This window comes from Pseudomyrmex gracilis, unplaced genomic scaffold (genome assembly GCF_002006095.1).
Source record: "Pseudomyrmex gracilis isolate BER0280 unplaced genomic scaffold, ASM200609v1 scaffold_41, whole genome shotgun sequence".
Lineage (NCBI taxonomy): Eukaryota > Metazoa > Arthropoda > Insecta > Hymenoptera > Formicidae > Pseudomyrmex > Pseudomyrmex gracilis.
This window is the reverse complement of record NW_018020625.1, coordinates 965,573-993,410: the sequence shown is the minus strand read 5'-3', so window position 1 is coordinate 993,410 and position 27,838 is coordinate 965,573. Positions and strand designations below refer to the sequence as shown.

The following is a 27,838-nucleotide window of genomic DNA, read 5'->3' as shown; positions in this document are numbered from 1 at the left end:
GCGCGCGCGAAAATAATTCATTCGGAAAATCTCACAGGTGGATTTTATCGATTATATTTCATTTTGCCGTAACTACACACATAGTTAAAAAAAAAAAAAAAAACTGAAACAAACAAGAACGGAACGAAGCACTTGCGAAAAGAAGCGATTAAGTATTCGATGCAAACAAGAATCTGTGTTAGATTTCTGCGATTAGAGATACATAAAAAATGAGAACTCGCGCGAAAGATCTCCGGAAAGAAAAGGAGAAGCTAGACGGAAGCAAGACAAATCGCGGAATCAAAGCGTTTGTGCAGTCAAGAAACTATAAAAAACGAGATCCAACAGTCCAAACGACTGTCGACAATCCTTCCTACAATGTATATCGTCTTATCTCTACCTGAGCTACATCACACACCGCTTATCATCACTTCCTATCAGTGGACCCAGAACGCTATTTATATTCCAATCTGATGAAAATAGAACTCTGTATTCTTGGACTGTTGCTAAATACCTTTAGGAGAACCCTGATACGAAACAGGTATACGAGTTTTAAATAGTTTCCGAGAATAGAAGATGGGGAGATGAATTTTAAAAAGAGAGGAGACACGCCGTGATACCGATAGTCAATTAAGGCACAGTCTAACCAGGTAATGGAGCCTCCTCATAGAAGTCCAACTCGTCCTCGACCTCGTGATCGGGTCCCTTACTGTCGAGAGCACGTAGCTCCGCGGCGGTGAAGAAACGGCTCATCTGAGCGCGCAGCGGTATCATCAGGATGAGGAAGAACGGCAGAGCCAAAGCGGCCCTGGTACTCTTGACGATCCACAGAACGGCCAGGCACATGATCTGTATAAAGGTGAAGATGTGCATCTTATACGTCTGAACACGACGCACGTACTTCGCCGATCCGTGGTGCTTGACTGGCACGAAGAACAGCTTGACGCGGTCGAACAGTTGCACGCCGTTTGTCGACGAGATGCCCATGTAGAGAAACACACCCAGCAGGACGGACATCGGCACTCGGCGCAGCAGCGGCGCCATCAGCACACTCACGCCCATCAGTATCGCCACCAACAGAGCGCTCACCCGCTGTTCCTTGACTTCGACGATGTGAGGCTTGTCGCCGGGCGCGTGAGTGCGCGACATCACGGTTACGGCGGACACGTGGGTGAGCGAGCGCACCGACGCGGCGCAGCACCAAGGCGCGCCCATAAAGCCGCACCCCATGTTCATCAGGCAGACCACTACGATGTCCATGTGATAGCCGTTGCCTTTGCGCAATTTGCGCTCTTTCTTATCAATGATTAATCTGCAAGACAGCAAAAAACCAAAAAAAAAACGGTCCGATTAGTCATTAAAGCGAATGTAACTAAAAGATTGATAAAAGATTCGAGTTTACTTACTCCGATATTTCAGTCTCCATAAACACTAGAATGTAAACCAGCATAGCTGGTATCGCGCAGGCCATCATCGCCCAAACCGGAACGGATTCGTTGATAGGAGAAACGAGCCAGCTTCTACCAGGTATAGTCGGGGATAGTCCCTCGGGCACTAACAATTTTTCTGTTTTTACCTTGGTCAGAAAATCGAGCAGAGCAAAAATGACAATGCTGATGGGCACGCCGAAATCGCCGAAGGCTCTTCGAGCGCTACGACCCAAGTAATGACTGTTGCGAAAGATTCTCAAGTAGTAAGCACCCAGAAAGGTGCCCAGACAAAGAATAGTGCACATTAAAGCTGTGTTCGGTTGATTAATTAATAGTCCGGCAATGTCGCGGCTCGGTACGAGTTGGCGGGGATCTTCCAGGCGCACAGTTTCCTCCTCGGTATTGTTCCACGGCGAGACGGTGACTTTCATCTCGGTGACGTAAAGCGGATAAGTGGTGTCATTGGTGGTGTCCGGTCCGAAGCTGTACTCGTGTAGAAGAGGATTGCGCGCGAAATAATTGTAGAGCTTGATGAACGTCTCGACGATGTAGAGAAGGGAGATCAGTCCGGTGAAGATTTCCTCGGTGAAGCGTGTGAAGAGCCGCACGAGAACCGAGCCCTCGACGCAAGCGATCACCAGAGCAATTATACCCATCCAGATGCCGACGTACACCCGCACGGTGAGAAATTCGAGCTCGTACGACAGACACACGTTGTACAAACTCTCGTCGAAGAGCAACAACGGACCGGTCGTGCCGATGATCACCAGTGGTTGAGTGGATATCAGTGCCATTATCACGCCGGTCCAAGAACCGGAGACCAGAGTCTCAGAGATACCGATCAGATTGTGCGTCTTGTCGCTCATCAGACCACCGAAGGTGATGGCTGCGCACAGCGCGGCGAAATACATGAAGATGGCTGCCGCAATGCAGGACGAGTTTAAACCGTCCGTGAAGTCGGACAGATAGAACGAGTAGCGGCGCTTGATATCTTTGAAGAGGCCGCCGAATGGTCGTTTGGTGCGTCGTAACGGATCGTCGTAGTCCTCTGGTGGTTTTTTTTCTTCACCGGCCAGTAGAGCTTCGTTAAAGGCAGTAACGATTAGAATAAATTTAAACATTATCGAAAAATTAGATTCTAATTACTTATTAGTAATCAGATTATTAAAAAAAAAAAATTACCTTTCTTCACAGCTGCCTCACTTTGCACCGGTTTGCTCTTCTCCTCGAGAGCTTTCGCTTTTCTCTTTCTGATAGCCTCGCTTTTCGCCTTGAGCTCGTCGAACGGCAGCAACGCTTGTCTCTCCCAGTCGCCCGGTGGCAATACGATCGAATCGTCCAGGAACTCGTTGATGGCCGAGAGCAACTCTTTTCTCTCGTTTGCTTTGTAAGCGACTTTATGAAATGACGGGTTTGACATTAGCGTGGAGATTGACCGGCCGATCTCGTGATAGTCTAGATCGGCGTTTCTCGGACCCAGCAAAGTGAACATGAATCTGACAGGTATCGTGACCTCCGTGATGGACGGTATGAAAACACCCTCGGCCAATCGCACGAAAGCTATCGTCGGTTGATCTAAAAAGTCGACGGCGCCGACGAGAACGACCGTTGCCTCGGCGCCGGGTGGAATCCTCTTCAGAATGTACTCATTGTGAGTACCTTTCTTCAGATCCTCGTTGCTGCTCATGTACGTAAGTTCCTCCTTTATGTCAACCACGGTGTGGTTGCTGTCGAGCGCCAGATTCGATGACACAATTTTCGGCTTCGCGTCATGCAGATTCTGTCGGGTATTTTAGAGAAACTTTTTAGAGAAAACTCTCTTCTGAGAACTCGCATCTCTCTTTCGAAAAGAGAAACTGTTTGAATTTGCTTTTCCGTAAAAAAAAAACTAAAAAAAAAGAGAATTTTCATTGATTGTTCGAATATCCTGGAATTAGATCAACACCTGTGTGTCGTTAAATAAATTAAGAAACAAACGAGAAAGTAAATTTTTCTACAAATGCAAATTTTCTAACGCAACAATTAATTGTGTTGAACTCCACAAGAACTCGCTCTGACTTCTAACGCGACACACCTGTTTATCTAATTCCACGATATCGCTCGTTGATTTGCAAAGAAAAATTATTAAAAAGTAACGATACAATGAGTGTGTGTTTCCCCACAGAAAGTTGACTTAATTTGTAAGAAGTTCAAGACTAAGAAAAAAAACGATAAAATAGAAAAATGCGCATTTTAATATCTCACGAGAGATTCAAAGGAAGATAAAAAAATATAAACGTAAATTGAAATACAAAAAAAAAAACACATCTTAACGAGAAAGTGTGCCAATGGTGGGAATATTGATTCGAAAACCAAAATACGCTATGTCAGGCTCATTATCGCCGCACAACGTATTCCGAGTGTGTGTACAATGCAAAATAATGAAGATACGGCGTGACTTCGTGCGACGTTCATGTTTTGAGATCACGAATACGCATAATGGAATTTTCACATATTGAACGTCGAGAGACGCGTCCGTATCTTCGATACGAAAGAACAGAATTTGAACAACACAGAAAATTAAACGTAAAAAAGAAAAATGAGAATAAACCAAAATTACAAAAGTAGAAAGCTTTTTTTGAAACATACAGAAGCGCGCGAATACAAAAGCGTATGTAGTTGTCGCTATCGATCAACGCGTGTGTGTGTGTGTGTGTGTGTGTACACTACACGTGAATATTTCTAGAACCAGTTTAGTCCAGATTCTAGGGACCGGTCGCCACTAAGAAAACGTCAGTCGCGAAAGACGAAAATGGAAAAAACTGCAAGCTGTAAATGCTTCTTTGGTCTCGCAGATTTGTTCAAACTAGCAAAGCAAATGCGGCGCCGTCTGCGAGATTTCAACGCTCTAAAGATCGAGAAAATATCAAAGACCACAAAATTAAATGTATATGTCTTACGTTAAAAGCTACGTGTAAACACCATCGGTTATTATCTGACACGTTGTAAATATAATTGTTTATATTTGTCTGCCCTTTGCAAGTTAGTCCAGTATGTTAACTTCGCATTAAATAATACTAAGCTTACACAACAAAACCACAACGTATGAGAATTTTTTTTAATATAAAATTAAAATTAAATGTTGAAAAAAAAGACAGTTAACTCAATGAAGTGTTTTGCTTCGATAATCAACTTCTCTCTCGAGAGAGAGAGAGAGAGAGAAAAAAAAAGAATTTTTGCAAAATCGAAAACGTCCATACACGCCCATTGAGAAGAAAATCCCTCAGTGAAAATCATGCCGGGATTTTACGATTGTAAATAGAATCACAAAACAATTTGTGTGAAAAGTGCGAAGGGGCGAATAAGGGTGAAGAACTATGTGGCGGTATAATAAGAATAAAAAACTGCGTTTGATTCGGGAATTCGAGAGATTTACATGTTGGGTTACATGGTTCTCAGTGGCTTCCCGCGCAGCATCTTCTTCCTCCAGCCAGATGGACTGTGGAAACAACATTAGACACACTGTCAGTCAAACCTATGCTCCTGACCCATTAACGACTACTCACTACTTGATCGCGACTACGCATCGTCCTCGAGCAGGTTGGTCCTCGACAATTCCATTAGCAATTCGCGCGTAAAATGTATTTGTTATTTAACTTAAGTTTCAACGCGGATACATCCATTAGATTTTCGCGTTTGTTACTTTTTTTTTTTCTCTACTTTCGGTCACGGAACTTCTTCGAAACAAGCAATTTACCGGTTATCTCGATTAGATGCAACAGTGTACTCTTCAACACAAGTAAGCTACAAACGCGCATTTGCATAGCAAATTTAGAGTTTGTGAATTATTAACACCTATATTGAGCAACCAATTATCACGGATTCTTGTTATTGGCGCTTATCTACTCTCTCTAGCACAGGCAACCGTTTGTGAGAATCTTGCTTGGTCAATCGGAAGTTGGTTGCTATTTGCGCGCATAGTAATAATGCAAGACGAGCGATTGATCAATGTGCGGCTTACCTGAAGACTGGTGTAACTGGAATAGCTTCTCTTGGCGCCGAATCGAAAGACGCGATCGTGCTCGTGCACGTGTCTGTGCCTGAGCAACAGCGCCCGCATCACAATCGGTTTGTCCTCGGGTAGAATCAACTCCTCAATTACCATCTGCTCGACCACTCTGTAAGCTAATCCGGGCAGATCCTTTTCCTCCAAATCGAGAAGGACCACACCAGTTTCCAGGCAACGGCGAAGATTCAGCAACGAGTGGAAGCTGAGGGAGGCCACGTGAGGCCTGCCCCACCTATCGGCACCCTCCTCAACGTCCTCCTCGTATTTAATCCATCGGGCGGTCTCGCGCCATTCCCGCTCCTCGCCCAACCCTTGCAGTTCGTCCAGCTGAACGAACACCTCGTGCGGCGAGTGATCGTACATTTTTTTGAAGGTGTCATGCGGAATACCGCCCTCCTTCCGCCGACCGATCTGCACCGTTGGATGTGCGGCCTTGTGACGTCGCATACCGCGCGGATCATCGCTACGGTGCGACTCCAAATCGTCGATGTCGAGTTCTTGAAGAGTTCTCGCCTCTTCCGGTTGAACGCTGACGCGTCGTGTCAGCAAGCTCGAACTGTCCGGGAGACCAGCTCCCGAACGTTTGCGCCATTGTGGATCCTCCTGCAGAGAATACTTGCGGGATTTGTAGTGATGACGTCTGCAAGGGTGGAAAAACGGGAGGTGGAATAATTTGATTTCCGTCTTTGTGTGAAAGAAAATTATCTACACTTATATTAATATTTCTTTTTTGAGATATAATTAATAAAAATAAACGGTGCCTGCCGAGCACCTGTATTTTTTTTTCGAGGAAGAAATAATTGTAATTAAAATGAAAATCACATTCTAGAAGAAATTAGGCCTAACAACTCTAATTCATCCGAATTAAACCGTATATCTGATGACATTTGTTTCTTTTTTTTTTTTTTTAGCTTAGTAAATCTTAAAACCGAGCACCTCCGCTTGCGGTACCGCTCCGTACCAGAATTGTCACGCCGAGAAATCTAGCTCGTTGCTCGGAATGGTACGGAATAAAGGTCGACCGTTTCGTGTTCATAATTGTGCGCTGTTGATACATAGTGCAAATATGAATCTGTAAAATTGTACATAAAACTGCGCGACACGAAATGCGCGACCGTTGGATTTAAACTTTCGCTTAAAGATTACGGGATGAATATCGCACAGAGGTATTTCGTGTTGCGCACATACGGATGTTCAAATAACGCGCAGCACCTTTGTGACCTATATTTTCATTTTCCAAGAGAAAAACGTGAATTAATTTACCATCGCAAAAAGCATCGCGACCTCACGCTCTTCTTTACGAACGTAATATTTGTTTTTCTTTCTTTTCTTCCTCTTATACATCATGTTGCGAACCGTGTGTGTCTTACTTGTGTTCGTGCTTCTGATGCCGTCGGCACTTCCGGTCCTCCTCGTGGCCATTCGGGATCTCGTTTGTCGGCGCCTCGTTTGTTCGCTTTTCCGCGTTAGGCGCGTCTTCCTCCTTGATGTTCTCGAACTGCACCCTCGGACTGCCGACGGTCGGGGGGCTGTCCCCGAAACCGGAAGCCGCCCGCTCCGAAATAGGTGCCTCGCTCTCGCTGCTGACTACATTCTCGGTCTCCTCCGCCGTTTCCTCCGCGGCCTCGGCCGCGACGGTTGATTGTCCATTGTTGATCGTCTCTCCGTCGACCTCTAGGGTCTCGTTACTCTTCGCCTGAACGTTGTTGATGTGATCTTCGTCGGCGGATGTTTCCACCGCTGTTCCCTCACTAAGGAGAGACGCAAAGTTTATTTTGGTTTTTCAAGCCCCCAAACTTTTCGCACACGTGTATCATAGTTATTTTATATTACACGCTTCTCGTAAACTCTCGAAAAAGAGATAAAAATCAAGAGTCGAAAGAAAAATTCTTCGCGCGTCTGAGGTAGTTCGGCAAGTCGAAGTTTCTTAAGAAGTTAGTCAAGAGAATATTAAATTAGTCGCACGTGGTTTACAACACGCGCGCGGTGCAGCAATAAAAAAATTGATTGCACGTTGTTGGTTGTGTCTTAATTGTCAACAAATGTGCGGCCGATTGTTACATATTTGTTTCAATATGCAACAATTGTCGCATTATGCAACAACGTTCGCGTTATCTTAACGCAAATACGTAACCTCGATCTAGCGGAACATCACACGTTTTAATTGTTGTTTTTTGAATGACTTACAGGTGTCGTCGCATCGATCTGGAATGCAGGCTCTTCAGGGGCATGTGCGGATGAGGATAACTCCGTTTCCGATGTTCTGAAAGAGAGAGAGAGACAGAGCGTCGTGTGTTTACACACACATTTCGAAGAGAACAATATAATGTACTGTGATAAAAAAAAAAAAAAAAAAAAAAGTGACTTACGATTGAAGTCGCGATCGCCATATCGCGGTGGTGGGCCGCGATCGCGTTCCCGATCGGATCCAACCGATTCCGAGGGCGAGCCGAGCCGGGCTACGTCGAACTTCTCGCCGGTGTCCATCGCGAAGACCTTCTCCATCTCTTCGTCGAGCTCCGGTCCCATTTCCGCGCCATGCCCGTCGACCTGGCATGTCGGACAAACACGTACGTATGTATCAATACCGTCAGACTCGAGAGAGAGAGAGAGAGATCCGTTGTTTTTTTTAATGTCACGGGATCAAAGTCCTCGATAACAAAATCCTATTGTTGTTTGAAAAACCCGAGTCTTTGATAAAAATCTCAATCAAAAGTTTTCTCTTAAAAATAAAAAGACTCGGATAACAGACTCGGAAATCCCCCCCATAAAACGATATCGCTTCCTTATTTTCGTTTTCCGTCGCGTTCCTCCTCGTGTAATAACGGAGTCACGCTATCGCGATTTCTATTAAAGTAAAAAGCGATTTAAATACTCCCCCCCCCCAACTCTCCCCTTACTCTATTCCCTTCCCCCATCCCCGTTGTAACAGCGGGGCACGTAATTTATCGCATAAAAGCGCAACGGGATTAATGCCATATATTGTAAGGGTTCTGCGAGAGAGAAGCGGGAAGAGGAGAAGCTTTGTGTGTCCTGCTCCGCCGCTGCCGTACGTGACGCGTAACTACCATATGTTACGTAAAGCCAGCCTTGTACATATGACTATACACGTCCTTTCGGACGGACAAATGAAATACCGACCAAGTACTAGATGGAATGTCGTTTATCGTTTTCCGCGCGCGCGCACGCGGGTGTTCTCGTTAAAAACTCATATATCCCGTAAATAGAAGTCGTTCCGCAATTGAGGAGATATTCCCTCGCGACTTCTTTTATTTCGCAAGAGAGATTCTCTAATCCTTCTCCCTCTCGACGACGAGAATCTTTTCGCGAAAAGGATCTCGATGTTTTTTGTTTGTTTTTTTTTTTTTCGGAACATCTTGCAGCGTGCGAGAGATAAGTGAATCCGAAATTGTTCTTTGGAAAGAGGCGAGAGAGGGTAGAGCCTTCGCTACCACACTCTCTATGCCAATTGAGGTGGGAATCGATACAGATATCAAGTTCCGCGGAGAGTGTGTGACCCACCCACCTTCGCGCGAATAACCGTCCGGGTTATTAGCGTTATATATTCCGGCAGAGAAATGCATACTCGATCGATCTATTCTGGGAGTCTGATAGATAATGCTATTGAATGAGCGCGGCGAGCGCGCGATGCGCTCAACCTCACTTCGTGTGTGTGTGTGTGTGTGTTATAATGCATATATGTATATATTTCCGTATATATATATTCCAGTACTATTGTCGTTACACACGAAAAAGTATTTTGATGTAAATTTCAAGAAGTGTTTTTTGTGTCAAACACGAGGTCTGATAAGAACGTAATAACTCCCGCGAATTTGGATTCGCTCGTTACATTCTGAAAGAGAGGGAGGGAAGGAGAGAGAGAGAGAGAGAGAGAGAGAGAGAGAGAGAGAGAGAGAGAGAGAGAAGCAATCTATGCTTGTAACAAATTTCGTGTTTCCATCAGCGACAATCTACCAAGTAAATTGTTTGTTCTGTGCAGTAAATTACATTTGCAGTAAATTACATACACTGTGTGTTTGAATAATTAAACTGTTATTAAATCTTACAATTAATCCAGTTTCAAAATGGAAATTGAGATTTTCAAGTTCTCTCATTCCCGTTGAATCTTTCTCTCTCTCTCTTTCTCTCTCTCTCTCTCTCTCTCTCTCTCTCTCTCTCTCTCTCTCTTTCTTGAGGGCTTAAAAACCATGTTGGCAGCGAGATCCACCTGAGTCGTACAACGCTCGCAAATACTCAACGAGCCATTGAGAATCGATGCACGTCGTTACACGTCGAAATCCCGCTTTGCGTCACACGGATCTTTTTTTTTGTTGCTTCTTAAAATAAAATTCGGTCACAGGACTTCTTTTTTTTTTTATCCGAAGGAATTAAAACCAGAGAGTGATCTTCTCTCGATAATTTAAATTCTGACATTTTTTTCTATCGTAGAAAATACGTACAGCGGTATGTTCTGTGTGTAAAAAAACATACGGAGAGAGAAAGAACTCTTTTACGCTACACTGACAAATCTGGCGAATTCTCGAGACGACACATCGGGGAGCAGATTTTCTGGCACGTCATCTGGCACGACTATCAGAACGATCGTTTGTGTGTGCGGTCACCGCAACGGCCAAGTTCTATCTCGCCGCGAATTCTCGTCTCACCGAGAACTTGGTGAAACTTGAAATATCCGTTTCATCACGCGAATACCCCGCCGGTGTTTTAATCTCGAGAAGCGAGATGACGAAATTTTGACGAGCGAACGTTCCCTCGACGCGATTTCCGCATTTCGACGGATAATAATAATTGGATTGAAAAAAAAAAAAAAAAGAGAGAAATAACATCGCGCGACCACACTTCTGGCGCATCGGACCGATTCGGATAAACGGCCGCGCGTTGCATTGTTTCCGTAAAACTTGCGATGTTTCTTTGTGTCCCGTGAGCGAATCGACTGTTTGAACACTGTCTCCGGAATCGAATTTTCACCACAAAGATCTCACACCGACGGTGTCGGTGAAGGGAAACAAGCAGTTTTTCATTAAAAAAAGAAAAACGAAAATTCAGAGCTCGCACATATTTCATGGAGCTTGCGGATCGCCGCCTTCACTGACCGCCTTTCCCATCTCGCACGGATGACTTCACAAGTACCGAGTTTTCTTATACATGCATTATACGTACATACTTCACTGAACAACGTTCGAGTCTCACAAAGGAATGTATTTTGGAGCGCATATTACGGGAGACACGAGGCAAAACTTTGCAATTACGGGACAGTCCGACGTATCTCGGTCAGGGGAAACAAGGCGCAGGACGCACAGGACCCCGGAGGGTGGATGGAATTACCAGATTTCGAGGAGGAACCTACGGACGTTCACCTGGTGCGTCGCCCGCAGAGAGCGTCGTAGCCAGCGGAGAACTTTTCCCCGCGCCCGCTGCAGAAACGACTTCCCGGAGGAACCGGCGGCGGCCTCGGGCATGGCATCCCGGGCTGAGTGACAACCCGGCCGGTCGGCGCTCGGAGCTGGAGGAACCCAAACTGAGGGTGGAGGGTGGCGGCCGCCGGACCCGGGGGAAGAGAAAGAGAGAAGCTCGACGCTGCTGGTGGGGAACGTCGAGGAAGGGGCGGCGGATCGATATCAACCCCATACGCTCAATCGAGGAAGCACAACCTTCGTTTCTTTCCTCTTCCTCGTTCTATTCTCTTCTACGTGCTCTCCCGCAATTCGCCCTCCGCGCTCTTCTCGATTTATAGCTCTTCAGGATTTTCAATCTCCCGTCGCGTAAGTTGATTTCCCGGTGACGGGATGTAAATGTCGAATGTATGCCGTGTTCTTCCTCGCGAAACGACATTAAAAACGTGATTCGTGTTCGCGAGGAAGCAATCATTCGGAAACACGTTATATTCGAAATACGCGCGGAAAACGAAGACGGACGTCCGTTTTTTTCGAACGAAATGAAAATTTTCCATTTAACTTCCAAATGTGACGTGTTTCGAAAGAAACGGATGTTAACGTCCTCACAAACATCTGTTTGTTAACAAAGACTGAAATATAGAAAAACTAAAAAAACAGGATAGAGGAAAAAGGTTCTTCGTGTTTGGGATAAGATAAGGCGCGCGATACACGAAACGTATACATTCTTCGTGTTTGGGATAAGATATACGAACCAACGTCTACGCCTATCGGAGAAAGCTGAAGATTATACGCGCGCGAGCGAAGCGACGGCGAAGATGCGGGCGGAGAGATAGAGAAAGAAATAAAGGACAGGTGATCGACGACGAAGTTCCGAGAGATAGCCGAGCGTTTCTCGTCGAGGAATTTTTGACATTATTGTTTGAAAATATCCCCAGCAAACAATTTCAGGACCGCGCGGACCTGGCAACAGAAACTTTGTTCCGCAGAAACGCTACAAATAACGGAAACATATGCTTTGCGTGCTGCCAAAGCTGTTGACACGCAGACACAAAAAACGCAACATGGTCACCAAAACTCATAAAAACCATATCCTACCGAGGACACAGATGGATATGGATTTGGTGCGGCGGTTGGCGACAAAATCGCGACATCCGACAATCAAGTTGTTTGCTGGGTCTGTACCTGTATGCACACATGTATCTTTACACGTAAATAACATAAGGTTGTTTACAAATCCTTCGGATGGCTCTGATTCTAATAAATCTTGCGACCTCTCGAGCGTTTTGTTCAGTTACGTCATCGATTTCGCACGTTTCATTGGGTCTCGGACCGATCGATCGACTCGAGGACGAGTCACCATTCGATACGAAGGTAAACGAGTTGCGTTTCGGCGCGAAAACCCATTTCCCGTCACTATCGTGATCTCTCTCTCTCTCTCTCTATCTCTATCTCTCCGAGAGAAAAGATAAGCGGACGGGGGGCGATCCGAAATCGAAAAAGCGGAGAAACCGCGCAAGGTGATTGGCGGAAGCTGGCGGGCGCAACAAGTGTCAATCGGCCGTGAAATCCGGGATAAAGAGAAAGGCCTCGGAGTGGAAGCAGCTCGGAGAGCGAAAGAAAGAGAAAACTCGACGCGCGGGAACAGGAGGGGAAAATCGCTCTTTCTCTTTCTCTCTCTTCGCGACCGCAGGTGGGAAAGCTCAGCTGCCGCCGCTGGTGCTGAACGATAGCGGGTGGATGGGCGAGCGGGTGGACGACGGGGGAGCAAAGAACCAGACCGGGTCAAGCCCGGCTAGGCCTAGGTCATAGAGAGGTTTTATCGATCATTGCACCGGAAGAGAAGGAGAAGGCACGCGATAACCACCACCGTCGAGTTAGGTCAGCGTGCTTTGCACGTGTGTTTTGCAGGTGTGTGTGTGTGTCTATAAAGTTACAAAGTAAACCCGACCGTTAAAATGCCACAATTAAAGTTACCGCTTTATTTTCAAGAAGAAACTAAACAAGAGAACACGCTGTAAGTGTAAGTTTCTAAAAGAAGCGCTCGACATTTCAAGGTGTCGCGAACGATTTTCCAAGTGTCGAAGGTGAAAACTTTCCGATCGAAGAAAGAGAGTTTCCCGTTACGGTTTACTCTATACAGTTTACGTTTGCGGTTTTATAATCGGAAATAAAATTTCGCAAATTCTCGGAGAGAGAGAGAGAGAGAGACGCGTCTCTCTATTGCCGCATTTCCGCTCGCGCGCGGCGCGTTTCCTCTCCGCCGTGCAACTTGCTCTATTCGCTCTTCCACAGAGAGAGAGAGAGAGAGAGAGAGAGAGAGAGAGAGAGAGAGAGAGAGCTCCGATCGACCTTGAACCTGAACCGCCGCTCTGCAGCCTCCCTCTGGTTTATTCCCCGGCCGTCGTCGCCGCCGCGCCGGTGGTGACCTTTCCTCCCGAATGCCAACCGAGGGGAAGAGAATCGATGGAGAGTGTATTTAGTGTTTGCCGGGGCCGATAAACGTTCGACGGGATCGGATCTCCTTTTCCTGGACGATGCGATTCCCGTCGGAAATCGATCGTTTCCGCAAATTAGCGAGAAGATGAGATCGCGGGAGCGATTTAAGTCCGCGCAAAAAAAATTTGACACGCGATGTCTCGTGTGGATTTTTGTATCTTCATCTATGGCGAAAGAAAGAGAAGAGAGAGAGAAAGGTTCGAACTTCCGCGAGAGGCAGTCGAGCTTGATGTTGATTCGAGGCGCGTACAAGGCCGGTTTTCTGCGGCACGAAGAGAGACAAGCTCGATTGCGCACCCTTCCGTACCCGTGAACACATACACACACACACGTACGCACAATACATACGAGGTCGACCGCACAGATAGCCAACCCTGCTCGACGAGTTAAACGAACATCCGACCTTGAACTTGACTGGGGAAGAGTGGGGAAAGAGATAGATAGAGAAAGAGAGAGAGAGAGAAAGAGAGAGAAAGCAACGTGTGTGATGGTTCGATCCCGTGACGACGAGAGAATTCGGGAGAGACAGAGAGATACTTGCGCGCGAACGTTGCGTAACGAACGGATGAAGATGATTGTTGCGACGAAGGGCCGCCGCCAAACGTTGCGACGACAACATAGAAAAGGAAACAGATTTTCCCTACCTGTGGGATTGTCGCGAACATACAGGAAAACGTATCTCTCCCATCCAGCGATCGACATGCTCCGGACACGGACACGATCCACCTGTGCACCGCACGGCCTGGGAGACGATCGACGAGATAAAACGCGAGATACGATTGACACTGCTCTTGATAATCGAATTTGCGACTTCCGACCTTGCGCAACCGACGACGGTCTTCTTCGAGCGGCACGTTGGCAGACTCGTTAACACTTCGCATTTATAACGCGCGCACAGGGAGATGGAAACCAATGCGACAACCGGACAAGTGTGCCGGCGGCTCCAAGCGGTATATCGAGCGGCGTATTCGCGCTCCTCCTAATTGTCGCTAAAGCTCGCGCGAATATCCATTTTCCTTCCTCTTTTTTTCAAAAGACAAAAAGTGAGGATGTGTGTCCTCGCGAATTTCCGGGCGGCGTTTCGCTCAATTTGAGTCAGGCGAAACTTCCGGCGAAAAAAAAACGACGTCTACCGACCGACTCCGATCTGGGTCGCGGGCGAGGATTTATAAATCGCGTGCGAATCGTAAAACTATACCGTGGAATCGCGTTGTGGAAATCAAAATGCAAAACACACCGGCGGAACGTCGGCTCTTGTCCTGGACGTGGACGTGGACGCGCTCGGAGGAAAACTTCGGCAAGAACGAGTCGTAAAGGCTTCGCGAATTTTCTTTACAACTTAATAGCGAGTGACGAAAAAACAACGTCCTCGAGATATACGATATTGTCGATGACGATCGACGCGCACACGAGGATTTAAGCGCATTTGGATTCGATTCCCCCGAACTTACGCAATCGCCCGGCGCGCGCAATGATCCCTGCTCGTATCCGACGATGAACGGGGACAAAACACACACGCTCGATCGCGATGACGACCACCAAATGCCGCGGCTCTTTAAATGTCGACTACCGGACGGTGTCACGGCGAAACGAAATATAAAGAGCGCGAGTTTGTCGGCGCGCGATCGCGGAAATACTTTGCGATCGAATATAAAAGTCACGTGCGCGATCGAGCGCGCTCTCCCGATCGTTTTGCTGCCGCGATTCCGCCGCCACCGCCGCCACCGCCACCGCCACCGCCTCGCATACATGGTGGTGTCAAATGGTTATTGACCCGCGACCGTCAACAATCAGGCCAATCAGTTCTCCCTGCGCGGCTCGAGGTCGCCCCGCTTTTCACGAATCCACGTCGCGAGTAGCGGCGAGGAGACAACCGCGATGTAGCCGCGATGTAATCCGCCACGCTATCGCACAACGGAGGAGCGGTTTTTCTGCCGCACTGTTTCGCCGCGCAACAAATGTGCGACACGACCCGCGTCGTGAAACCTCGTTACATCTGCTTGTACTTTCGTGAACACAACACACGTGTCGAAAATGAAATCTCGTTTGTTTAGTCGATAAAAAATGAGCGACAACATACCTGCGTCGCTTAACGCGTGTATGTAATTTGTTTCTCGCGATTCTATCGAGGAACGAATATCGCGACCAGAATCCGAAGGAAACTCACCGCGACGGGTTAAGAGTCAACGTACCCGCCGCCGTTTCGAGGAAACGCTTTCCGGAACGCCGCTGAAATTGCGGTTTCGCGTTACAGCCGCCTCTCGTTAATTATCCCCGCGTCTCGTCGTCGAGAGGGAGAGAAAATTCAACCAGGAGAGAAGAGGAGGCAAAAAAAAAACTGCGAGAGACGCATCTTCAGTTTTTTTTTTTTTTTTTTCTATCTCGCTAAAGAAAAACGAAAACAGAAGAATAATCGAACAACAAATATTTGAACGCGAAAGTATGCGCCTGTGATGAGCGCGCGAGGAATCTATCGCGCGCTAATCGATACGAAGGATTCTCAGAAGCGAGGATCCAAGGTACAAAGAGAGCGCGATATATACGTACGTGCGGGTCTTCTGTGGAGCGCCGTAACGTTGCGCACACACACACGCACGAAGAGCGGTGGCATGCGGCGATATTATGTCACCGAAGTAACGCGATACGCACTTATTGTAGTAAGAGTGCATGCCGGTGTTGATATCGTTTTATCGGTATGTCGCCGCGATTGCTCGATGTTACGCGCGACGGCCGATATGCGCCCGACGGCTCGGAAACTTTCTCTATCTCGTTCGAGATTTTCGTTCCCGCGCGCGAAAAGATCCTTCCTCGCTCTTTTTCTCGAGTCTCAATCCGGTCTCTTTCCGCGCTCGAGGAACGAAAGTTACGCTTGTTGCGGTTACTCGCGCGGATTTTTATTGCATACAAATTTAAACGAACAAATCGCATCGGCCCTAAGTTCTGTAGCGCTTAAAAAAATCAAACGCAACAAATGTCTGCGGCTGATCTCGAATTGTTTTTTTTTTGTTTTTTTTTTAGGACGAATCTATGATGAAATATTCTTCTTCCTGTCGACTGTATCAAAAATGCCGTCTATTTTCTGATCGAGCGAATGGTTTTGCGAAAAGAAGTTACGTAAGAAAGAGTAGCATGACGGCCCAAAACTGTTGTTGGCTTGTGATACCGAAATCTAAATACAAAATGATTGTGACAAACGGCAATGGTACTAAGCCAGTCTACGGAATTCGTCGAGATACGTCCGTTTCCAATTTTAACTTCTGTGAATAAGACACTTTTATTGGCATTTTTTACTTACCGACACCCGTCTGCCAAAGCCGAGGAAGGAAAGCTTCCTTCTGGATCCATCGTTGTGCTCCATCTTTCACCGGCCGTAGCCGCGATAACCGATGGTGCCCACCGTTGTCGTTTTAGGGCTGTGTCTTTTTCCTGGGTGCTCGGCCGATCCTGAGTTGGGACGGCGATGTCCACATGTGGAGTAGTCGCTGTGATGACAGCTCCGTTCTGCCGGCTGCCAAAAACCCAAAGTCGTCACAATTAGGCTAGATAAAAGCCCGCCCACAAACGCGCGATCAAACAAGAGAGAGAGAGAGAACGAAAACACAGTTTTTTTTTACGTTATTCATTCATATTTGGAACACTTTCACTTAAAAGACGAATAATGAATAATAATAACAATAACAATAATAATAATAATAATATTTTGCACGTACATCCAGCGCTTGCCTCTAATGGCCTTCTTTACTCGCTTAAAATAATTGAATATTATAAGAGTTTACGATCTGTACAATTTTTATATTATTTAGTTATTTTTGTTAACATATAATAACAAAATTAAAACAAAATAAAATTATTTATAACACGAATTACCAGTCTCGCCAAAAAAGTTCAACGTTATAGATCGGTCAGTCTCGTTGTTCACTTTAGTGTTTCGAAATATTTCATTGTTTTTTTTGTGACATTTTTTTATTCCGTTTCGACAGAGAAGAACTCTCTTAAAAAACACTGAGAATCGCGAGTTAACTCTGTACTCACGTTCGCGCACGTGATTACGAATGAGGACGCGCGGACGGATCGAACGATTATCTCTAGCAAGGCAAGTATCTTTGATAAAAGAAAAAAAAAGGATGTAAACCTTTCGAGGAAACGACAAGCCTGTGTATCAGGACTCGCGCGAACGAACTTGTTTCACGGACTAACGAGCGCAAAGAGCTCTCGAGCGGTACTGAGAGAGATACACACTTCATCAAAAGTGACCCACGACCACCGGGCAATTTCTAAGCCTCGTCGTAATACTTGAAGATACCTTAGAAACGAAGACGGCTCTGCCAAAGCGCGACGATAATTAGATTTCGTTCGAGATGCAGTCACAATCGAAATTGAGTCGCGGCTGCGCCTTTGCGTTTTTCTCGCGGCAAAAGCTCTTTTTTTTTTTCTTTTTCGCTCGACGTTTGTTTCCCTCTCGACAATTTCTCCTCCATGAAAAGAAAAATCAATCGTCTGCCGGCGGCTTATCTCGTTATCTCTTTACGTTACGTGTCTTAATCTTTTTTATCAATTTTATTTCGCGACGCGATGGAAATAATTGCGCGCAGAGTTCGCGGGAACGCGCGCGCGCGCGCGGAACAATCTTCTCCCTCGTTTCTCCCGATTTTTGCGAGCCTTAGTAGTAAATGACAAAAGATGACGCAACGACACACACCCCGACACTTTTCGTTTCTTGACACACACAGCGGCGACTGTATCGGCAATCAACATAATTCAGTCTGTCACGTCGGTCTGACATGTAATTTTCGTCTTTGTTCTACCGCACAATTGCGCAATGACAATTACACATCAACGTTCGGTTAAATTAAAAAAATTCTCTGTTCTCTCTTCGCGCGCACACGTACCTGCACGTATCGTGTTACACGAGTTATTAAATATCCGGCGTGTATGTATCGCAAGTTACTGTACGCTATTATATTAATTTTTTTTTTTTCATACAATTTGACGTGGTATTTTTTAAACAATATGTGGTATTATTGCGTTATCTAAATTTTTAAGTTCTAAAAAAAAAAACGTACGATAATCGGCAATACCTCTCTTCACGCGTGTTTCTGGTGCGCGCGGAGGATTCCAAAATATATATATATACTTTTTCCTCTGCACACCGTCGAGAACCTCGCGACAAATCACCAATCCTCCTCACGAACTCGACACAATAATACGATCGGCCTTATTGCTGGAAAACAGACTGCACATACACGCGGTATTGCGCGAATATATAGGAGATATACGGATCTAAAGATCGTGCCACAACGAACGAGCGTTGCTCACACGTTTGTCTCGTTTGTCGTTAAAAAAAAAAAAAACAAAAAAAAAAACAAAGAACGGAATTAGTTTAAGCGCAGCGAAATCACGACGCGATTATTTTAATCGCGACTTTTCGTTTGCGTCCCATTGGGATCCTTAAATCTCGCGTCATCCGCGTCTCCGTTTAAAAATCCTCTCGCGTGAAAGCCTCGCCGACGATACACCTGGCGTGTGAGGTTTCTCCTCGGTGTGAAGATCCTTTAAACCATTGTGGCGTTATAATGAGAAGATCTGGCGGCGCGCGGCACGAGACGCTTCATTTGTCGTCGCTTGTGTTTGGCAAAAAGATCTTTTGTGAATGTAACATCTGCTGCGACTTTGCGTCAGGTTCTCGAGTTGTTTTGCGGCGCCTATTTTTACGTTGTCTCTGCGCGTCTTTATCCCTCGGGTTTTGTCCGTCGCACGTGCAGCCATGCGGAGCCGCCGGCAGCAGCGACGACGACGACGACGACGACGACAGAATCACGCGTCTGATCGATCATCTTTGATATTACGGGATGAGATTCCGATTCTCTCTCCGCTTGTGACACGCGATATTCCGTACATACACTGTCGGTCAACAGTACCTTTATATCTTTCCACGCTGACTGGAAGTAAGTATTGCGAGCCCGCGACAACACCAAGCGGCCGATGTCCGGATCGAACAAATGCGGGGTTCATTAAATTTTCCTCGACTTCGAAACTATATTATATATAATTATTATCGAACGATAATGCAACAATAATGTCGCGGGAGTCGTTACGCAAAATCGATCGAATCTCACGTTAGATACCCCGCAAAGCATTTCGTTTTTAGTACAAATGTAAAATAAGTTATTAAAGTGACATATGCAGCAAGTTCCGCGCCGCACGGGTCTGCTGAATTAATTTTTAATACGCATTCGACGATTAAATTATCGATCGTCGCTCTTTGCCGCACGTTTTCAAATGTTCACGAAAACCAGATGCGCGAATAATTCAGCGCGAATACACGCGGACACACGACGCGCTACAAAAAAAAAATATTACTATAAATAAGTGAATGTGCATTACGTACATGTGTGTGTGTGTGTGTGTATGTATACGGACAGTCAAGGTTTATGACCGAGCTCGGATTGTTAAATTACAAATGTTCCGTGAGCAGAAATATATATCAGCTAAAAAACTGTGCTACGTCAGCGTCATGAATTGTTCACGAGTATTTTACACACACACACACACATATAGAGCGCGACACGTAATAATATAAATAGAAAAAAAAAAATACACTTTTTGATACGCAACATTTGCCGACAAAGTCAAGAAAGAGCAAAAAGAGAACATATCGTTCCATTGAAAAAAAAAAACCAACACCCTATTGTTTTCTCAGAAATTATTTTCCACCTTCGAAAAGAAATAAAAGTTTTTTCTTTTCTCGAAGGAGTAGCGCGTTCCGACTTTTTAACCGTGATCAATCTTGCGCAAGGATTTCTCGGCGATACTGATGTATCGCGGCAGGACATTTCTCAAGAATCCTGCGCGTGCAGACGGGACGCAAACACAATTCGAGAGAAAGGAGCGCTTTAACGTTTCCTCTCTCGCATCGCCTTTCTGGGACAAGGTTATATAAGTGGAGGGACCACCGCTGAGGTTTTTGACCTTGTGTGTGTGTGTAAGAGATTTCACCGAACCCTGATATATATATATATACATATATATATATATATATATCACTTTGCACGTATCCAGTGGTGCCATGTTTAACGGTGTGTCGTCCCCATAAAGAAATCCATTAAAACCCAAGAACAATAGGAATGACTTTTACCCGACGCTGCGCTACGTTTACACGTTTATTTATTCCGATAATGTAACATTTATAACTGCGTATTGAATTTCGATAATACGATAAATTTTCTGCTTAAAACAAACGTGATATCCATAGAGTTTCAAAAGAGTACGCTCTTGCGTGTGTGCGTGCAGGCTACATGTCCTTTCGCGAGCCGTATATATATACGCGCACGTGGTCCATAGTGAGACCAACAGTCAACGTCGTCGTTTACGCTCCAGGCGATATTTTATTTCTCAGGCAGAAAGAAACGAGAGCGTTCCTTTTGTAACCGTCGGCGGGGCGGATAAACTCTCTTCTTCTTCTCTCGTGGAAAATTCCATGCCGGGAGCAACACCGAGGGCAACGCAAAAAGATAGCCTTCCTTCTTCGTCTTCTTCTCTCTTCGATCCGACAATCTCCTTTTCTCGCGATCTCCGCGACCGCTCGGTTTCATCTCGCGAGAAATGCGGGAGAGATAATTGATAGGTCGCATTTTGTTTCAATATTTTAGTCATTAATTGTGTCATTAATTGTGTCATTGTTATTTGCGGCTCGATTCGTTCATTTTCCTTTCGAATCGCAATCGAGAGAAGACGAAGATTTCTCTGTCTCTCTCTCTCTTTCAGAGAAATTAAGTCGATGTAATGCAACGTGTGATGTGTTCAATGATAAAGCGTCGCAGAGCAGTTGACAAACTTTACGACGGTGTCACATCGGCAATCACGCGCTACAACGGCGCGGTCGACGATTGTTAATTGGACGCAATTAACATGTCGCGTCCAACGATCGTTACAATTATTACGCGTGCCGTCTTCTCTCACACGTGATCTCACGCTTTTTCTTTTTTAATTCATTATTCCCCGTGACTTAATTTCTCTCATCTCGCGCGAGAGATGACGCGAGACTCACGCGAGTTGTTTCTGTTTCCGAAAGAAAGGAAAATCAAAAAAATCTTGAAGATACTCGACAAAAGTTTCGCGTTAATTTTTTTTATTTTTTTTATTTTTTTTTCAAGTGTAATCGTCTTACACTTTTTCGATTGCCGATACTCAGCGATACCGGTTTCGTATTCCGGACACGTGACGGAGAACGGGGTGTGACGAGAGCGCGCGCGGTGTATAGAATTTCAAATTGAACGAACGCGAACGGAAAGAGATAGAGAGAGAGAGCGGTGTGTTGCAGTTTTTTTTTTTTTTTTTTCAGTGTGCGAGAGAAACGGTTTATTTCAATTTGATCGAACTCCGTAAAGGAATTGCGTCATTTATTTTTATTTCGTCTCTCTCCGCCGCTTTTGTGTACATTCACAGAATCGGAATTGAAATAAAATTGGACTTGAAACAGACGCGCGGCGTCTAATTGTGTGTGCGAACAGCGCTAATGACCACGGTGTAAATCCGGTATGCATAATGCGTACGAACTCGAGGAAGTCTGATAAATATTCCCTATCAAAACCGCTGATAAAACAAGCGATGCGCGATACAGGATATCTTTAATTAAAAACAATTTATGTGACAAATTGTGCGAAGAGCAAACTTCGCTCGCTTACAAATATTCTTATTTCTCAAGACTTTTAATTTTTTTAATTTCAAAATAAACATTATAATTCTAAATAATTCTTTACATCCCGATTGCCGTCAAAGAGACACACGTTTTCTTCTCCGAAAACGTGCGCAACCCCACGTGCTTTGTAACTTCTATGACGTTGCGTCACGGCGCGCGAAATAACTCCGGCGTATTTCGCCACTCTTTGTGTAAAAATAAAAAAATAGAAAAACTTATTGTGATTTTTAACACCTCGCTGAACATTATCGCAGAACATTCCCGGGGGGAAAAGGAGCGCGTAAAACGCCCGCGGGTTAGTGCGTTGAGAAAAAACACTGCGATTTTACTTCTCGCTTTTTTTTTGTGATGTCGCAATTCGATATGAGAGACAGGAGAGAGAAAACAAGAAGCCTTCAAGGTTTATATTACTAGAACAAGAACGTTTTTGCGCGCGGACAACTGTTTTTTAAAGATTATGCAAATCTCTCAATAGGCGCGGGCCGAAACTCCCCCGTATGGGGAACGAGGACGTGGTGCGTGTATGTGTGTGTGTGTGTATGTGTGCGCGCGCGCGCGACGTTTCTCTCTCCCTCGCCATAAACGATGATGATTCATCGTCACGAGATGTCGCGTGCACGATTAAGCTCGTTGAAAGCGAGACCGCCTCGTGACTTCGATGATCGAACCCGCGAGACTTCGATAAATCGTCGCGCGATAATTTCGCGCGGACGCGCGAGCGATTATGAACGCGCGGACGCCGCGACACGGGGGAGGAGATCCTCCGAGGGTGGAAGAATCCTCTTTCGGACTCTTATTCACACACACTTGCGTAACTGAAAATCACCGCGCGCGAGAGAGAGAGAGAGAGAGAGAGAGANANANAGAGAGAGAGAGAGAGAGAGAGAGAGAGTTACGCGGAAAGCTTTATCGTCGATGAATCATATTTTATCGTTAGAGCACGTGGCCAAAAAACGCACCGCGGCATAAGTATCTCGTTATTGAGGCAACGCCTAAAAGTCGTGCCAATAATTGTCACCAAACAGCGAGCGTGAAAAGGTCATTAACAAGTTTTTAAAGACCAAAACGTTCGGTTTCGTAACATTACTGTCTGTCTCCGAGACCGCAAAAAGGTAGGTCTATAATTGAAACGAGAGTCGAGTACTCGATGAGCGAGCACACACTCTTACTAATTGTTCTGTTTGTTCTCTCTCGTAAAAAAAAAAAAATACTCACTTGTTGCTCGAGAGAGAAAATTGTAATCTTTAAAACCGAAACACACACACACACGCTTCAAGAAATGTTCGCTAAAATAAATGCACACGTCGAAATAATTAAAACGGCCTTGAGGCGCAATAATATATTTTACGACGAACCGATTGAACTTGAACTACGAATTGCGTTTAGGAAAATTTGATTAGATAGACCGGCAATAAATAAAACGACGCTCGCGTGCAACTTTTATCGAGTCAATCGCTTCGGACGGAACTCTGAACGAGCTCCGATATGTGATTGCGAATTGACGTTCTGGATTTCATGAATTGTTCCAGAGCAAAACACAAGCCGTGGCGTCTCTCTCGAACACTACTCGTGCCGTTTTTTTATTTTTAAACTTTTTTTTTGATTATTTGACTCGGCGTCTTTTTTCCGAGATGAGAGAAACAAAAAAGTGTATGAGTAAAATTTGATTGACGTTAACCGAACGCAAATAACATCGACTTTCAGTTTTACTAACAACGCAGTTCGTCATCGCGACTAATATCGCGACAACAATAATTATTATGCCGTGTTTGCGGCACACACTATAGCTATAACGTGCGGCGCACTTCTCATCAGTCAACTGTCTCGGGACTTGAACTGAAGGTAAGGTAACAACAAAACGCGACCGGACACAACCACCGCGGTGTTGCGCGGCCGCAATGTAACGGGAAAGAAACTTAACTTACAAACAGTCGTCGTTTCGTGCCGTATCGAGGTAACGAAAAACGTGCGTTTTTCCAAATGTAACAATTTATACATTATACCGTGTTCGCGCCGCGTGAATTCGATACGCCCGGAACACGTTCCTCGGAGGAAATTTATCGTGCAAATGGGCTTTTAAATGTATACAAATTTCTCAGTTGCCTAGAAAACGCAGCAGGCCGTCGTCAACTCGATTCAAAAATAGACGCATCCGCACGTATACGCGAGAAAGAAAGCCGCCCGGGTCCACGCGTTCCCGTCCTTGTCCCGGTCCTTGTCCCTGAAGCGAACTCGCACGCACTGGTTAAATGCGCGCCTATCCGGTCTCGGTCTGTTTCTCCGTTTCTCTATTTTTCGCCGTTCGCAAAAAGAGAGAATCAGAAACACACATTTATTACGATGTCCACATTATCGTGTTTTATATCGCGCTGACAACAACGAGTTTGTTGTTGTCTCAGCAGCGCATTCCAGCGCTCCGATGCGCTCGGAGATAGATAGATAGATAGCTTTTATTTTTAACGCGCCCTGGGACAAGTCCCCTCAAGCGCTATTAACAAAATATACATATGAAATTGACATTAGAAAATAATTAACGAACAATTTAGAAGTAAGTATATATATATATATAAATATTTAAATGTAAAGTATATAATAATATAGAGTAAATATAATATAGAATATAATAATATAAAAATAAAAAGAGAAAAATGAGTAACAGGTAAACTAGAAATCTATAAGAAATAGGCACATTCAGAGTATGATACAAATATCAACTCTCGGACAAAATAAGGTAATCATATAGCTTTTGTCTGAAAGTATTAAATTCATTCGCATTGCGAATGTCCACCGGAATACTGTTCCAAAGGTCAATCGAAACGCACCTGAAAGACCGCCATTAAACCTGACACTGTTGTTAAATGCTCTCTGTAGGCGTAAATTGTCCTCTTCAGTAATATTAGTCATCAAGGTGCAGCAATAATCTATATACGGGCAGATGAGAACGGAGACCAATCTTTCACGTAGCTTAGAAGTAAGAAGATGTTTGTATGTTTTGAGACGATGTAATGAAGCATTGATGCGCGAAATAACATTTGAAACCTGTAGATCCCAAGACATAGTAGAAGANAAGGTCACTCCAAGATATGTAACGGAGTTTTTAAACGGAACAGCCACACCGTTAACTTTGATTTGCGGCAGGAAATGCAGATCAATACTGCGGACAAATCTTGTCGTACCCATGATCATGGCAGAAGTCTTATCAGCATTTAGTGTGAAATGAGAGAGAGAGAGAGAGAGAGAGATGTCTGTAGAAGAGTTAAAAAACGCACATCTCGCGCACGAAGAGACGCGAAAATCAATCCTTTTTTTTTTTTTTTTTTTTTTTCTGTCGCATGGCGTGAGCCAACCAAAACGCGTTGTTGCAAAATCTATAAACGAATTGCGTCGCTGTGCAATTTGTCGCCGGCGAATTGTGCGCACGGTAATAAGCAGCAATAAACAATCAAGCGAATCGCCGCGAGTACGCGGAAAGGTACGCGCGAGTTTTTCGCACCGCGATGAATTTTAATTGTGCTCAGCGCTCAATTATACCACTCGTGTGACTCAATTCGTCCCGGGAAGTCTGTCTCTGTTTAATTTTATCCTTCCAATGGATGGAACATATTCAACGTAATCGATATCGCGAAACGCAACAAACTTCCGGCTTCGGTTTGCGCGATTCGTTTTCTTATCCTCCTTCACTTCGGGGAATCTGAAAACTACGGAGCTCGAATGAGATGGAAACAAAATTTGAGATTCGCTAATAAAACAGAAGAATAAACAAAAGCTTCTTCGTTGGAATCTCGCGAATGATAAAAATCTATTTTCTGTTTTCTTTCCGCGAAAAATACTCCTACGAGAGCTCAAAAAAATCTCAACCGAAAAGAGAACAGCTTACCTGTAATAGCGTGCAAACTAAAAAAAAAAGTTTTCAGTCCTCCGCCGCTTTTAGAATCGACTTTTGACGCTTTTAGAATTTTTGAGAGAATTTCTGCTGAGAGTTGCCGCAGGCGCCAGTTATCTTTCTCTTCGGTGTATTTGCTCTCTCTTTCTCTCTCTCTCTCTCTCGCCATTGTTCCTAGAGATTGATTCGGAATAACGCGCGATCTACGTACCTAGATTCCGACGAATCGATCGCCCGACGTGCACTCGCGCGTCGACCGTTTCCAGCAGCGGCGAGAACCTCGTTCCTCTCTCGGATTCCTCACGGGCTGACCGCAACAAAAAAACGTTCCTCTTCTCAGCGTCGCCGGCGGGCGCAGTGGTGCATACCACACGGCTTTCACGTAGCGGTAGCGGAAGAGAGGACACACGCGTATATGTGTTTACATTTACGTCTCGCGAAGACGGTGTGTATTGGTTTCTTCAAGCTACGTGCGAAGGAAACGCGCGCGCAAACCAACAGATCATGCGCGCGAGAGCGACGCCGCTGGCAAACTGACGGCCAGGTCCGGTAATGCGCGCAAGGGATCGGAAACTCTTTCGGTCTTTCTCTCTTCGTTCTCTCCCATGGGAAACACCGCCTCGCGCGTTTTCCGAAAGAGAAAGAAAGAGAAAGAAAGAAGCGCGCGCGCGCGAGAGAGAGAGAGAGAAAAGCCTTTCGAATCTCTTTTGGCGACTAGCCGGCCGGCCGGGTTCAGGTTGGCCAATCGCACGAGTCATCCGGAGATCGGTGGCCTATTCGCTCGCGCGCAGGCGCCATCGCTTGTCCACTGCTCCCCCTATCCTCTCTCGCTTTCGTCGCCGTCATCGCCGAATTCTCTTTTGTTTTTTTTTCTCTCGCGCGTTTACGTCACCTCTTATCTTCGAGGATCTTTTTTTCCCGCTTTTTTTTTTTACTTACCTGCATCCTCTCTTACTCACTGCGATGTGCACTTTTTTTGTTTGCCGCGTCTTCAGACAAGTGTTCCAAAATGCAAGATGTCGCGCCACGGTGTCGTGTGTGTATATCCGCTTTAAACTTCGCGCTAGAATCGATATTACATACCGCCGCACACGTGGCGCAATCATTTATACACTTATCTAACGACGTAGCATATATTAAAAACAACCCGTACACGTCCGTCGTGAATGGGGCGTGACATTAAAACGCTCCGGGAGCTCCCATATCGATTTCGACGAACTTTTTTACTTTTGTGATGTGACATAAAAAAAAAAAAGAACCAAAAATCGCGAAACAATTTTCCGCACGTTTCCCGACTTTTTCGGACGATTTCCTGTTTCGTTTCTAAAAATAGGTTTTATAAATTTTCTTGACTTACGTCAAGTCGAACAAAAAAAAGACGTTGAATATGCACAAATAAATTACTGTGATACATAATTCAAGACACACACACACACACGCGCGCAAAAATATCGCATCAAATTTTAATCAATCATTTTCATCGTCTCTTCCAGAAATAAGGAAACGACTCGCGACGGCGCTTCAGCGTTTCCTCACGAAACGAGGAAAAGGACTTCTCCGCCGAAAGAGGAAGCGCTCGAAAAAAAAAAACTTTTTCGCTCGGATAACGTTCGTGACAACACACGCGGCAATCACGTCTCGTCATGCGATTTTGATGATCTTTTCATTGCGCGAACATATATACTATATATATATAAACTTACCTCTGTTTGTGTGCGTTGATTTCTTCGTGATGAACAAGACGACGAAAATTGGGTCGGTCTCGTGAGAGATCTGAAGGAAGTCGAATTCTCTCTCTTTCTCTCTCACCCTCTCTCTCTCTCTCTCACCGTTCGCGGCAAAGACGACGGAATTAATGAATATACATCGAGGTTTGAGGGCCCGCCGCAG

General features: G+C 45.3%; 1 protein-coding gene across 8 annotated transcripts; it reads right to left on the bottom strand.

Annotated features, from left to right (window-relative positions):
- Nucleotides 1–61: 61 nt before the first annotated feature.
- Nucleotides 62–27,672, bottom strand: LOC109853007 (band 3 anion exchange protein). 8 transcript variants are annotated; one of them, XM_020424704.1, is made up of 10 exons: nt 18,446–18,598; nt 16,663–16,875; nt 7,827–8,007; nt 7,645–7,720; nt 6,828–7,208; nt 5,410–6,097; nt 4,825–4,887; nt 2,592–3,189; nt 1,386–2,490; nt 62–1,291 (listed from the first exon to the last, which is right to left on the bottom strand). In XM_020424704.1, the coding sequence occupies exons 2-10, from the start codon at nt 16,723–16,725 to the stop codon at nt 622–624; spliced, it is 3,825 nt and encodes a 1,274-aa protein (XP_020280293.1). In that variant the 5' UTR covers nt 16,726–16,875; nt 18,446–18,598; the 3' UTR covers nt 62–621. The 8 variants fall into 8 exon arrangements, with proteins under 8 accessions (XP_020280293.1, XP_020280294.1, XP_020280292.1 ...); XM_020424705.1 differs by having other exon boundaries at nt 4,837–4,887; XM_020424703.1 differs by lacking the exon at nt 18,446–18,598 and adding an exon at nt 27,652–27,672 and having other exon boundaries at nt 622–1,291.
- Between the last annotated feature and the right edge of the window lie 166 nt (nt 27,673–27,838).